At 39.4% G+C, this 13,372-nt stretch overlaps 1 protein-coding gene across 1 annotated transcript in view; it reads right to left on the bottom strand.

Moving 5' to 3' along the window:
- The window catches only part of LRIG3 (leucine rich repeats and immunoglobulin like domains 3), a 50,169-nt gene extending 39,956 nt beyond the window's left edge, over window positions 1-10,213 (bottom strand). The window contains exons 1-3 of the mRNA XM_024205110.2: window positions 9,863-10,213; window positions 3,449-3,520; window positions 3,157-3,231 (exon numbers count right to left, since the gene is read on the bottom strand). Coding sequence (XP_024060878.1) covers window positions 3,157-3,231; window positions 3,449-3,520; window positions 9,863-10,065 — 350 coding nt within the window. The 5' untranslated portion in view covers window positions 10,066-10,213. The remainder of the gene's footprint in view (window positions 1-3,156; window positions 3,232-3,448; window positions 3,521-9,862) is intronic.
- Between the last annotated feature and the right edge of the window lie 3,159 nt (window positions 10,214-13,372).

Raw genomic sequence — 13,372 nt, forward strand, 5'->3', positions numbered from 1 at the left:
ATTAGAGTCTGGCAAGGAAAGAAAAGCGTATCAAGGCACCCTACGCAGCATTCCTAAAAGACTTGTTGAACAAGCTAGCTAGCTTTTGTGCGCATCTTGTAAGAAATGTAATCAAATCAAGCTTCAGAAGGATAACTCCCATTTAAGTAAATTCACACACCCTTTTTTCTGCTATTGAGAGTCAGAACCAAGACTAAGGAACACAATAGTTGTTTGCATTGGGAAGATTTCACAATCTCCTTTTTCCATGAAGACTAAGATCCTACAGAGTTCATCAGAAGTTTGCTTCAAGCAGTCTCTGAAAACCATCTCTAAAAAGTTACATCATACTGCTGTATATTGTTCTCTTCCACTTCCTCATGTTAAAATATGTTAAAATATCCTCACACCTTCTATGGATCATCTCGATTATCACTTCAAAGGTTTTTTTCTCTCTCCTGCTGATGATAGCTCATCTCAATTGATTGGCCTCTTACAATTGGTATGGCTACTCCCACCTTTTCATGTTCTCTGTATGTATAAATATCTTCTGTGTGTTCCATTCTATGCATCCGATGAAGTGGGCTGTAGCCCACAAAAGCTTATGCTCAAATAAATTTGTTAGTCTTTAAGGTGCCACAAGTACTCCTGTTCTTTTTGCAAATTAGCTCAGTTTACAAGATTGTGTTTTTTTGGTTTTGTTTTTTTCCCAAAACTGCCAGCACTACAAACTGAATTTAGGATGAGAAAAAAAGTCAAGCAGTATTATGTTTCTTTCTTTATCTCGAACAACAAAAATTATGCCATTAGACTGATATGTATTGATGTGTGATAATGATATATTGTACATTCTTTTATAGACCTACCAACCAGCTACAGCCATCCACTGCTGCAAAGAGTATGTTCATTCCTCTGTTTATTTACATACTAGTTTATTTAATGAAGTTGCGACCCTCTGTGCCCTTAACAATCCCTAGCTTGTGAGGTGTCTTTTGGGGGAAAAACCTTGGGGGCAAGAGAATTTTTTCCCCTGAACCATGAAATACCATTCTCTAGCTTTCTTTTCCGAGTACCCATTCCACCTGAGCATTACATAATATGGTCTAAGAATTAGTCTTACACTGATAGTGGAATGCACTAGATGGCTTAGTAGGTCTCTTCCATTTCTAATTCCAATGATTCTCCACAGTGGTCATAAGGTATATGGTAAACATTAGTAACTTTAATTTGGCCAGGAGTTTCCTGACATCATACATAGGCATGGCATGGGCTTCAAAGCAGAATGGCAACAAGCCAGCTCCCAAGCAATACCTTCAGTGCATGGCAGCTGAAACACTTTTAAGAAGTACTTTAAAATAAAAAATAATTAAAAAAAAAAAAATCAGAACACAGTGCACAAATCAAATCCAATAAAGATTTCTCCATGTTTGGCCAGGTGGGTAAACTAAGCTAGCGATCCATGGGTGTGGGACAAATATCCAGCAGTGGCTGGATTAATTCATTTTATCAAAAAATTCTTTTCACAGCTGCAGAAGGATAATTTTAGGTTCCTCTGAACTAGAGATTAATTTCCATGGAAAGGGGTTTGAGGATGCTTTAGGACAAATTCTCAACTTGGCATACATTTTTAAACAAGACAGGAAAGATTTCTAATGCTTTATTATGCAAAGGTTTCTAATCTCATGGTAAACAGACTCTTAAAAAGAAGGGCACTTAATAGTTAAATGTATATTTGAGACTCAATACAATGATTAAACTATAGAATGATGTGTCACTAAAAAAAAGCGTCAACACTAATGTAATATGAAAGTAGATAGTGTGTTTAAATTCAGTAGTTATTTGTCAGACACCATCTGCTTTTTCTTTCATTCTTTTCTGATTTTGATCTGTAGAAAAACCACATCAGTATCAAATGTCACCTAATTCTTATTCAAACAGAGCAGTGCAGACACAGCGGCTGCACCAGCTGACTTAGCTGACCTAGGATCAGAGTAAAAACAAACCCCCTATAAATCACCAGATGTAAGCAATTGAATAGTGATCAATTTAATTAATTGAACAGCTTCCCAAAATGTACTGTATTGTTTTAACTCTTCAGAGGCCTCTTCTGAAAGGCAGCTTACAATTTGTATTAAGAGTAGGGCTAAACAATGCTAGCTTTAACACTAAAAAATCCTGCTGGTAAACCCCTCAGCTAAATACCCACGTTTTAGTATTTAAGTATTTGACAGTTTATGAAAAATAATTAAAACGTAGTTAGACATTACTATTTTAAGTATCCTCAGACACATTTTATGAAAGCTGATCAAAAGCCATGAACAGAAAAGAAAACATAAGTGTTATGCAAGTTTCCCATTAAAATGAAAATCAAGTCATCTCTGTTTTGAGTCCCTTCATTTTAACTTGATATCTGCTTTTCCCGAATGTACAAATTCTGCCTTTGATCGCAGGTGACATACTTTTAGTAATATGATGGTTCATTATAAACATATTGCATGCAAACTAAACCAAACAAAAGCTTGTGTAACATCTGCAATAACAGGAAATAATTCTCTCTCTCCCACACACTCGATAGACCAAACAAGCTGTAGTAAAGTTACTGGCACATGATTTATTCTGAATCCTAGTCTACATATCATATATGTGTCCTAAAATTAAGGGGTGAAATCTTTGGTCCACTAAAGTCAATGGGAGTTTTGACACGGACGTCAAAAGAAGGCAGAATTTCACCCAAGATACACAAACTTTTGTTTTGAAGGCCTGCATTATACAAGTTTTTGCATGCTAGTTACTAGTGTTTGTACAGTGCCTAGCACAACAGAGTCCTGATTGTGGTTGGGGCCTGCAGGCACTACCACAATACAAATTAAGAACATATCAGATATTAAACTGATAAGAACAGACACTACACTTTGATCTTAGCTCCAAATACAGTCTGTCTATATCTTAGGGAAGCATCAAAAACTACTAGGATTAAGTTTAATTTTGTGTGTGTACACTGAAGCGTCTGTGTACATACACATATATATTTTTAAATAACCTGATGCAACATCACATAAGCAACTTCCCAGCCACAATCTGAGAAACTTCCAATCTTTTTAACTTTAACATCAATGCAAATTTCCACTATTGTTTTCATCTTTACAGTTAAAAAGAGCGCCATCAAAATCTACTTACAAGGACAGAAGAGTAATATTTGCAGAGACTGGTCCCAGATTAGGTATGGTCTCCAATTCATTATTGTTCAGTTTTCTGTCAAGATCAAAAAAGAAAGTCTGTTGCAATATAAACAAGGAGTGCATACTCTATATATGTTAAATTGCTGAATATCACCTAAAATTCAAAGTTAATTATAAACTCACTTATTGCAGCACACAGCACTATAAGAGCACACACCTTTGTCTCTCAGTCAGCCATCCTTACAGAAAAGAACATTATTTTTATACCCAAACAAACACAAATCACTTACATTTCTCTAAGACTATGAAGGTGACTCAAGGAACTGGCCTTGATTGAAGATAATCTGTTGTGACTTAAGTCCCTAGGAGATTACAAAAATAAATGAGATGTCACTTAGGAAATATCAGGTATATTTTTACTAGCTCTCATAATACATATTCAGACTGAACCTGCAATCTAATTAATCACTAAATATATAAAAATCTACATCATAGTTTTGCTACCAATAACATTACAATAGAAACTCACTCAAGTATTGTTTTGTGAAAACAAGGAAGGTGATTTTAAATGCTTTGACCACTGCTAATAACTGGAAAGAAAGGCCTTTAGTTTGTATGTGGTGTTTTGTGACTGAACAATCCCTTTCGTTTTTTAAAAAGGCAATAGCACGAAAAAGTCTTAACATCCATGGGAAGCTTCATATATACACATTGTCAAGGAAACCATGTCATACAGAAAAAAAAGTATAGGTAAAGTAGCCTCTTGGCTACTGTAAGAGAAATTCACAGATAGAGCTGCACTTGAGTCTTAAATTTTAATATAGGCTCAAAAGAATAGGATGTGTTAGTTTCATTTATAGTTTTTAACGAAATAATCTAAAACAACTTGCAAAGCCTAGACACAACAGCAAGGAAGCATAAAAACAGAATTGATGTTTTCATTTGATTTGGAATCCTATTCTCATGTACACAAATTTAATACTGATCATATGTAGTATCAGCAGCTGTAAATAGACAAATAGGCCTGAAACCAACCTACATTTAAAAGCCAGTCTCTATCCTACTCAGAACTTCAGCATAAAATCTTGTATTTAAGGAAACAAACTTGTGCCATAAAGTTCAGCTCTCTTCCATGCCAGACTGAGAACCTCACAGGGCTTCATGTTAGCATGGTTTATTAATCAGAAAGTGCAAATGATGTCAGTGACGGTCTACATGGGTCCTCTTGGAGTGAGCAGTGTATGCTGTGTCCAGAGACAGCAAATGGACTAAGCACCTAAGGAGCTTCATCTTGAAGATGGGAAACCAGTTCAGTTCTAACATTTTCAAAAACCTACAAATGTTAGTCTTGTTAGCATGACTGAGTTCTCCTGTAAATGAGGTTGGTCACACTTAAACTGGAAGATTAATTCTTTCACTGTTTAAAAATCCAGAGTAGCTATCTGTCAGACCCTAGATTTGAGAAAAATCCATTTATTTTACATTTAAAAACCGCACATATATATTTAATGACATCTTCACCCTTACATTCAAATACAAATCTTGAAGAAGTGTCCTACAACAAAGAAATAGATTTTAAAAGTGATCTGAATTAAACTTTTTACTTTAAAAGAGAGTTAGTAAGGACTCCCCACCACCATCTCAAACTTAATTCAATATTTGGCTTTGGTCTGTCTGTAGGGATTATGAGAAGTATGCAAATAAACAGTCAAAATTCTATGAAGTCATGGTTATTAGAGCCTAATATGTTACTGCTCATCATCATTAGACAAGAATTAGGAATCAGCAATTATTCCAACTAAGAGCTTTCAACATCACTGCTAAAAACCTGCGTTTCTTCATTTCATCTAAAAACCCTGCAAAAGGTTTATTTAAAACATGTTTGCCTAAGGACCCACCAGACAGTAACAGACGTGAGTAGATTTGTTCTGCTAGAGTTATAACATGTAAAAAAAATTGGCAGAGTCTTTAAACTATAAAAATCCTGCAATTACAACCACTGCTGTGCATGATCACCACACTGGAGCCAGACACTTTCACTCATAGCTCAAGCTCACATCCATCTGGAGTCTATCAAGGCAACCGTGAGTGTAACAAATTTTGTTTTGAAACAAGATTTGTGTTTTTAATGCTGCAGATGCCACATGCAAAATTTGTGGGTATCTACTTTTTAAAATACATACATCCAGAAACTCCACATTGATTCACTTACAACAGTTTTTCAAATAGGAGATAAAAGTAACAACAACAAAAACAGTCAATTCTGAGCCTTCTCTCTCAAACACACATACTTGTATAATTTTTTTTGTTTAACATGACATACAATAAAAATAAAAAGCATTTAATAAGGCCACAGTTTCAATGTTAATCTTTTTTTAGAAATGTTATGAGGAAGTTTGTTCCTTGCAGGTGAACTATAAGTGAAGTCAGAACTTTTGAATGTGAATCAACTACAGTTAGAAAATTAGCAATTGGAAAAAGTATTTTAAGTGAAATTTAAATCTATAGTTTCTCATGAGCCCTAGGCATAAAAATGTAAGATACAGACTTTAAAAAAAAAAAACAAATCTAACTAACGCCCTTGAATTAAAACCCACTGATAAGAAAGTGAGGTGCAAGTGGACTGGTTTTTTTTTTTTATTTTTTTTTTTTTTATTTCCACTTAGAAATAGGAGTGGGAAACACTAAATACTACGGTTGCAAAATATTTTCCATTTTTGATTCTCCCTCTCAAATCTAACTCCTCCACACTAAAACCATATTAAATGGGGAAAGAAACTCTCTCCTATGGTTACTTTTACTACTGGAGTTCTAAGAGCCATGAAAGATGTAATGGGGACTAAATACAGAGACTTTATAGACACCAAATTTACATTTAAGAAATTCTTACTAGACAGCAGAAACTATATATTTCACTCTTCACTTAAACATTTATACTGCAACAGAACAGTAATACTTATGTGCTGCAGTGTTTCAAGCCTTTTTGACCCTGTCCTTTAAGAACCTGTTTTATGAAAGAAAATTATTCATATTCAGTTACTTTTGCATTAACAATCTTTCATACTATGCTTCTTCATTGGAAAGCTGAACTGCAACTTTAAAGTGTTAATATTTATGTAATGAAAAACCAAAGGGAAGGCCTAATACAGAAGAGGTGGTACCTCTCCACTTCCACACACTATATAAATACAATTTTTAGACCCTAACTTAATTTACAACACTTAGTTGCAATTATCATCTTCTTCCTTAGAGAACTCAGAAACCTGAGCCTCAAGTGCAATTTTAAAATGCAAATCCAGCAACAGCTTCTTAATCAATCCCACTGGGGCCTTTAGAGCTGCTAATTCAGCAGAAATCAGGAAAGCTAAAAAACAAAACAGCTACAGCCTAGCTTTTTAAGACACTGATCCAAAGTGACTCATAAATCAGCTTGCTATGTTAAAGTTTTAGTCTGGAAAATATTGAAAAACAGCTGTGAAAACCATAAGGAGTTTTTTTCTGGCAATTCTGGTAAAGAACTAGAGGATTTATAAAATGTAAATACTAAAAATGCAGTATAAACACTAGCTGAAACCATCTTTTAGATGCTCCCTTCTGTCTCATTGACAGCTTTGGCATTCCTAGGTGAACCTGGTAAGACATATTCTAAAATTCCAATGAGAATTTAAAAATAATGAAAGCACTGGTGAGTATTTGCTTTCCCTCCCCCAATTCTGGCTTTGAAACATTAGTTCTAACAAAGCAACATTCTTTCAATCTCAAAGCACATATGCTAGAAGTAAACTGAAATCTAACTTTAAGGATATTTATATACAAAGCCATTACAAATATTTATCAGTTTTCAGTTTTCAATGGACTTCCATTAAATTATGTGAAGATGGCACTAAAGAAGATGATGCACTTTACTCTAAATCCCCAATAAAGCTGGTCAAAATCTCCTATTTACACTACATTTCATGAGGCTGCTTCTGTATCAATGGAGCAACTACAACTTTGACAGCACAGTAACAGAATGCAAACACTCAAGCTTCAGACAGCAAGCTCATTTTCTTAATGTAGTCATAAGGCCTGCTCCAATACAGCATTTTTTGCACAACATTCAATTAATTTTGTGAGAACTTGAATGAGACAGGACCGAGCCATCATTTCATAATGCTAGATATTACTTTATATCAGTAGACTTTTGGGATGCATTGGGGGATAGGGAGACAGAAGAGGAGAGGAAAACATTCAAAATGGGCTTAGTCCTGAAGTTCTAACTCAAGCAAGAACTCCCACCGAACCACAAGGGAGTTCTTGCCTTAGTAAGGTCTTGAGAATTAGGTCTAATGGATATTACAATATTTTCTAATGAGACTTGGCAGGTTTTGAACTAAATTACTCCCTTTCAAGATTATATATATTTTCTTCTATTTGTCAACAAAATACACAAAATCTATTACTATTTGTAAGTAAATAGTTTGGAGTAACAATCATCACATTAACTCAGACTTTATTGGCTACATGAAACTGAAAATTATCTTGCACCTTGAGCAGTCAAAATTCCAAATACTAAACAGGAGGAGGTAAAGGACAATGCCACATGTTTCTGCACTCTCTTATTAAGGGGAAGGGGAGGAAGAAAGAAACAAGGGTACTTCTAAGGCATCTGACACAAATAAAAGAAACATTTACACAAAAGCAGCCAAACCACATGGTTTGGTGACACCTACAAAGATGTACTCCTGTGAGTTTAAGACCAAATGACACAGCTGTCCAATGAGTGATCACAGCAGGATGTCTTACAACAGGCCCAGTATTTATTTATACAAATGGAACTTATTTTCTCTCACTTCTTTAAAGGAATGTGAACTTACATAAAAACAATTTACACTTCCAATTGTGCTAACCAGAAAACCCTCTAATTTATTTTAGTCTATCACTAAAATAAATGCAAAAGGCAACACATTTGGTTATTTATGTTAACACAACATATATTTTAAAGATGACTTTTAGAAGTAAGTTCCAGTTAAAGGTTCTATGCTTTCCCCTTAGTTTTAGTTTGTCGTAATGTTAAATCTAAACGTTAAGTTAGCTGCACTAAGGTAAAGGAATGCTAATTTTCTGACATATTAACAAGTTTTGTCAAAAGATTTATTTTATCTTACTGAGACAACTCAAAAGAACCAGAAGGATCATCATTCAATAGGAAGAACAATGAATTGTTGAATATGTATATAATTGAAACATCTTAACCATATCAACCAAAAGGAAAATTTAAGTTTCTTTTCTCTCACAGATTCTTTCCAATACTACTCATGGAAATATTCACCTCCCAAAGTCATTCATATGTTCAGTTCCATATGTTGTCAATACAGCCATCCATGTTTCATGAGTAAAGAAGCATGACCTCCAGATGAGGCAATTGAACAGAATTAGTCAAAACTAATTGAAAGCCTTCCTGTTTACGTTAAAGTCTTTATCTCTATCTGTTTTTGAAATTTAATAGAAAATTAATAAGAAAAATACAGAAGTCAAATGAGTAAAAAGAAATTAAGATATATAAAAAAAGGTTCCAGATTGTATCGTTTTTTTCTTCCTTTTAGGAAATTTCAATATCTTATGATTTGTTCAAAAATGTTTGTTACTAAAATTAAATATTCTAAATATGACGACATTTTAATATTTATTACTAAGTAGTCTTCAAGTTTGTCTTGCTAAATTAACTGATATAAGCTGTCTTCTTAATACATTTCTTAAAACTACTAGAGAAAAAAAAAGATCAATAGGAAAGATGATATAAATCCCACACTAGCTAATATGGCAACTTGACACTACCTACAAAAGATATCTTTTTGTGAAGCATAGTGTAATTGTAAATAATGTTCATTAGATAACATCACCAGAATGCACTTTTTGTTTTTCTGGGCCCAATTATTTTCAATGCCTATCAGCAATCAGTTTTCTTAGAGAAGGTTTTTTTTCCTAGTTTTTTTTTTCTTAAAACAGAAATTCAATCTTAGCATCTCTCTTCCTCCCTAGCCCTCCCTCCAATATACCCTCCCCCCCCCGCACCGATTTCAGTTCAGTATCAGTTTTATTTCATCCTATTGGCAGGATACCAGACTCTGTCCCAACTTGCGAAAGAACAAGTCACTTTCAATAGCTTCTAGTCCCGCATTATTCGTCTCTATAAAAACTTTCTCCCTCACTAAAACACTCAGCCCCTTGCAGCGCCTTGTAAGTGACAAAAGGCCCTCACACCCCTTCTCCTTTGGGCAATGTTGTGATCGGGACCAGGCCCCCCCGTCCCGAGTCCCGTCCCCCCAAGTCAGGACTACTGCGTGGGAGGAGGCCGGCGGGGTGATGGATCAGGAAGGCAGAAGTCACATGTGCGGGGTGAGACGCTCCCCTAGGTGACCCATGCCCCGGCTGAGCCGACGTGAGACGGGCAGGGGCTGCAGAGGGGGGCGCTGGGGAAGCCACTCACTACGGACGTGGAGGGCGGGAGACAGCTCCCCTCCCTCCGCAGCTGTAGGGCCAGACCCTCCAAATCCAGCCCAGAAACAAGTCCCCGAGGGGGAATCGGAGGCTGCTGCGCCGCCGCACCCTGCCGGAGCCCGGAGCGGTAACGAAGCGAACTGGAGGTCCCCCCTGGTCATGCCCAGCCCCCCCTTGCGCAGGAGCCGTGCTGGGGTCTCCCTGCCGCCCCGCCGGATACTCACAGCTGCACCACCCCTTGCGGGAGCCGCTCGGGCACCCGGCTCAGCTTCAGGCGGCTGCAGTCCAGCAGGTCCCCGAAGCAGCGGCACGGAGCCGGGCACGAGGGGGAGCCGGGGCCGCCGGCGGCCGAGCGCCCAGCCAGGCGGCCGAGCAGCAGCAGCAAGCCCAGCGCGGCGGCTGGGGCAGCGCGGAGCGGGCAGCTCATGGCCGGGGCTCCCTGGGCCGCCGCCCCGCTCTCGCCCACGGCGCCCGGGCGCAACCTGCCGGCTCTCAGCGCGGGCGACAGGTCCTGCTCATGCCCCGGGGCCGCAGGGAGAAGCAGACAGCGCCCAGCCCGCTGCAGTCACCGCCAGCCCCAGCCGCTGCACAAACTTTCCGCCTCCTCCCCCTGAGCCCGGCCCGCCCCCGGCCACGTGACAACAACAAGCCTGCAGAGGGGGGACGAGCCCCACGAAGGGGCCCAGCAGCCAGAGAGTAAATCCGCGAAGGGGGAAGGGTACTGCCAATAGAGCCACGGGGACGTAGCGGGGCTCCAGGCACTGTCAGAAACCTGGCAAAGTCACCGCCACTTGTGTGATTTCACCTGAAACCAACCATTCCCCCTCCGCCCCCCGTGTTAAGTATCCGGGCAACCCCAACCTTGAGCCCCAGGGAAATGCATTACCACCCTTTGTTTTGGCTAGCACCCAGAGGCCCCCCCCCCCCGCCGAGATACCAAAAAGATAAAGGCTGCCCCATAATGCAGAGAAAGGATATGATCAGATAATGGGGCCAGATGCTTAGCCCTTGCTAAGACCCCTCTGCACCCTTCCAGGGGCTTACTTCACCCCTTGAGGATTTCCACCAGCAAAGGAGAATCCCTGGTACACCAACCCTTCTGTACTCAGCAGAGGGGTCCTGGCCTGGGAGGGAAGGAGCGTGAACAGGCATACTGCTGTGCTCCAGGGACCTCCAGATATTACACCAACTGGCACAGTTAGAGCAACCCTGAGGCTGCTCCAGCTTATGCCAGAGTCCAAACCATCTCTCAGTCAGTCCTAAGGTCAGAGGAAATTAAAAGATGGTGACAGGTCAGCTTTGTCTCATCCAGGTCCAGCATAGCTGGGCCAGACACAATGATCAGAGCTCCAAATTTCTTCCGCTTTGTTCACTGTTCAGGTTGGATGGTACATGGAAATGAGATAGGGACAATATTTTCCCCATCTCTTTCCCAAGACTAAGGTAGCCTATATATTATAAGTCAATATTAATTATTGCTCAGGAGTCCCACATACCCTGATCCTACAATGGAATCTATTACAGCACATTCCACTCCCTGGAAGCAGAGTGCCAAGCAGCTCCAGGTTGGGGACCTCATGTAAATTATATGCTTCTCTAGCACTCACCTGAGCAATAATATTCACCTAAACATAGAGTTGCTACCTCAGGAGCTGATTGCAGCTTTGCTGCTAGGAAACCAAGTGGGTCTCGTATGCTCGGTGGCTCCACTGCACAGCAGGGTAGGGCCAAGATTTGGTTTGTTGTCTTATTGTTTTTGCCCCCACCTATCCTACAAAAAACAAGCAGGGAAACCATTTTTAGTCTCATTTGGAAAAATACTTTCTGTTGGCATGTTTTTGATGCCATTGTGAATGGGGCATAAATGTGTTAAAATGGTGGTGAAAAACTATTTTCTAATACTGGGATCGGCAACCTTTAGCATGCGGCTCATCAGGGAAATCCGCTGGTGGGACGGGATGGTTTGTTTACCTGCAGTGTTCACAGGTTCGGCCGATCGCAGCTCCCACTGGCCGCGGTTCACTGTTCCAGGCCAATGAGGGCTGCGGGAAGCGGCGTGAGCCGAGGGATGTGCTGGCCGCCGCTTCCCACAGCTGCCATTGGCCTGGAACAGTGAACCGCGGCCAGTGGGAGCTGCGATCGGCCGAACCTGCGGACACTGCAGGTAAACAAACCGTCCCATCCCGCAGCACTTAAATCATATAAGCTGAAAACATTTCAGATACAAATTGCTCTCCAGACTGTTTTGGAGTGTACCTGGTGTCATGGTATCCAGCGGAGTCAGTGGGAAAAGGCTGACAGGACACCACAGGCAAGATTTTTAAAACCACTCACCATTGGCCTAATTCTGCTTCTATTGATGTCAATGGTAAAATTTCTGTTGACTGAATGGGGCCAGGATTTCACTGCACAGATGTGTGACACTGGCATATTAAGATGTAAATACATCCACACATTCCATGGTTAACTACATAATTTAATATTTGTCTCTTCTTCAAAGTAATCTTGTTTAAAGAGGAAAATCTTTGTCTCTGTCACAGTGAATTATCAAATGCATGTATTAAAAAGTAAAATTGAATATGAACAGTTCGGTAGCACACTTTACTACAATTCCCAGAATGAACAGTAAGTGCCTCTTTGTTTGGAATATGCAAGCTTGTCTTATCTTGAGTGTTGGCAAGGGCAGTGACTCAGAGATAAGTAGTAACAGAAGTGTTAAGCTGGCAGTTTTAACATCCAAGAGGAAATATAAAAGCAAAACATTCTGTACTTATTCTATCATAACACTGAATGATATATTTTGTGTAAGTGTGAACTGTTAGAAAGGAAAAGAGATAGCTGAACTGAGGAAGTAAAGCACAAAAAACACAGCTTAAATTACTGCAGAGGGCAAGTGTTACTATTTTATGTAACAATTGTATAGTGTCTTTTCTGGGTCGTTAAGCATAATTTTAAAAAACTCTATTTCAGTGCACAGTCTTAAGAAAACTTTATACGGTTGAAGTGTTAAATAATGCATGAAACGTCCTTAATTTTCCTAATTTCTTTACCTTCTAATTTAATTATTCAGTTGGATTTTTTGTGGACTCTACTTTTTTTCTTAATGCTCAATTAAGCAATTTAAAATTTAGAATATTGTGTATTTTCTTAGCAGAGTTGTTGTAGCTGCCTTTGTCTCTCTCCTATTATGAATTGTAAAATAAAGTAATAATATCTAGCTTTTATATGGCACATTTCATCAGTGGATCTCAAAGCCCTTGCATTTATTAATACAGAGCCTACTACTGCAAACCTCTGTTCACATAAGTAGTTCCTACTCTTCAGTAATCCCCAGAGCCAGTTCAGCCAGTGCTGTCAAACCTGCAAGAGCCTGGGACTCCACCAATGGGGACACAGAGTTCTCTCACCAATGCTAGTTTCATGTTTACTGCTCAGACTACAGTGCTCTGCACATGAGTAAATAAAAGAGAGATGGGTTCATGGTTCACTTTAGTCATAGCTCTGATTGCAGGACATCTGAGTCTCCTCTTCTTGTCTAACAAAATACATCTATTCCCCCAAGCTGAGATCCAGTTTCAGGTGCTATGCCCTTCCTCAATCTGATATGGCACAGCGCACAGGAGTCTGGGGCAGGTTGAAGCAGGGGAAAGAAAGTTGCATAGTGACTCTTGGGTCTTGTACCTAGGATAGGGTTACCATACGTCCTCTTTTTCCCGGACATGTCCGGCTTTTCG

This window comes from Terrapene carolina, unplaced genomic scaffold (assembly GCF_002925995.2).
Source record: "Terrapene carolina triunguis isolate 2854851 unplaced genomic scaffold, T_m_triunguis-2.0 Scaffold68, whole genome shotgun sequence".
Lineage (NCBI taxonomy): Eukaryota > Metazoa > Chordata > Testudines > Emydidae > Terrapene > Terrapene triunguis.